Source organism: Dendroctonus ponderosae, unplaced genomic scaffold (assembly GCF_020466585.1).
Source record: "Dendroctonus ponderosae isolate FM_Combo_2020 unplaced genomic scaffold, Dpon_F_20191213v2 Dpon_F_20191213_1, whole genome shotgun sequence".
Classification (NCBI taxonomy): domain Eukaryota; kingdom Metazoa; phylum Arthropoda; class Insecta; order Coleoptera; family Curculionidae; genus Dendroctonus; species Dendroctonus ponderosae.
In genome coordinates this window covers 751005-752799 of record NW_026017110.1, presented here as the reverse complement: position 1 = coordinate 752799, position 1795 = coordinate 751005, and the positions used below count along the sequence as shown (strand labels likewise).

Genomic DNA, 1795 nt, shown 5'->3' with positions numbered 1-1795 from the left:
CCCACTGGCGGCTAAATTATAACTACACTTTAACTAGTCAAATTTGACACTTATTTTGATTAGATGTCATTGTGACTTATTTTGTTTAGTTCTACTCACCTTTTGCAAGCTTTTAAACAAAAAGAAAATACGGAAAAGTGTGTAAGAACTGTTTTATTTATAGACCCAGAAGCACACGTAAAAGATTGGGATGTCGGGAAGGTATTCGTAATGCAATCGTGATTAACAATGACGAGTAATGTTTGAACTTGCGAATTGTTATTATTTGTTACCATGGAAACAATGCTTTATGGCTTTATGACTTATACTATTTTCCATGTCTAACTTCGATCAACTACATTGGAAAAATAAAAATCGCACTTCAATTTTCGAAAAAACTACACGATGTGATATATTAATGAAATCACAATGAAATTTTCTATTTGATAAAGGTAGAATCGAATGTGGATTCCATTAAAAAAACACCAGTTTACGTCACATGTCAAAAATGACAGTTCATTTGTGAAAGTTTCCTAAAACTTTTCTATTTAATGTTTTCTTGCCAGATTAACACTGACGAAACTAGACGATATTTAAACATCTGTCATAAATCAGTTTTCTTCAAACATCTCTAGACAGCTGCCAAATCTTGAAAAAAGAGAACCACTTTCGAATAGAGCAGTCAAAACGGCAATTTTTTGTCCATTTAACATTTTCGTATCTGCTGTAGTTTTCGAAAGGGAAAAAACCCTGCATTCAATCAACACTAATTTGGATTTTTGTTGTTGTTGGCATACTTTGCGCCATATCGGTATGTAAACTTAAAAACGGCCACCCTGTATATTTTATCCATATATCAACTAAATTGAATGACACAAAGTGGGCGATGAAAAGGGGAAATTTCCCAGCATGAACAATTAGACGTTCGCAGCCGCATTGTTTCGGCTTGCTGGCAAATAGAAAAACTCTTACCGTCGCTCCTTATGCTTTGTATTTGAGCCTCTAAAGGTTTGAACGCTTCAAGAGGTATTTGCTCGAAATGATTTCGGTTCAAGTCTAGAACTTTCAGCTCTTTGAGCAATCTGAATGCATCGGCTGCAACAGCGGAAATCGCGTTGCCTTGCAAGTACAGCTCGGTCAGGCTGTATAAGTAATTGAACGTTGTTTTCTTTATCCTGAAAATTGAGAAACAATTCGTCGAGTTTCCATTGGAATAATCCGCATATAGATTTCGTATGTTTCGCGCTTTATTACCTAGTTAATCTGTTAAATGACACGTCCAACACTTGCAACGATTGCATGTTTTTCGGAAAATCGTCCAATTCACTCAGCCGATTTTTGGTCACATTCAGCACCCGAATGCTGTTCAGTCCATACAGCCGTTCCTGAGGGATGATTTCGATTTGGTTCACGCCCAAATCCAGAGAGATCAGCTGAGTCAATGAGCTGAACGCTCCGGGGGATATTTTCAGGACACTGTTGTAGCTCAGATGGGCATGGAGTAGGGATGGGAACAGTTCAAATTCCTTGCTGGTTATAACTATGAGCTCACTGTGCTGCAAGTACATCTGGAAAAAGAATTCAGTAGAAGCAGGGCAAACTTTGCTCTCGAAAAAATGTCGGAGGAACATCTAGCAGGTATGCTTTTTACCTGGAAAGGTTCGCAGAATCAATGTTGTTGATAAAAATGCCCATAACGTATGTCACAAAGAAATATCAATTTTATTCCTGGGTTTCAGTCATTTATTGTCTCTATTTATCAATCAAAATACGTTTCGGTGTATTTTTCCACCATCATCAGTTTTTATGTGTAGCG

General features: G+C 37.2%; 1 protein-coding gene across 1 annotated transcript in view; it reads right to left on the bottom strand.

Annotated features, from left to right (window-relative positions):
- Positions 1-1795, bottom strand: part of LOC109537628 (chaoptin) — a gene marked incomplete in the record, with an annotated part of 52568 nt that overhangs the window by 4150 nt on the left and 46623 nt on the right. Inside the window, 2 exon segments of the mRNA XM_048661589.1 lie at positions 952-1154; positions 1234-1547. Coding sequence (XP_048517546.1) covers positions 952-1154; positions 1234-1547 — 517 coding nt within the window.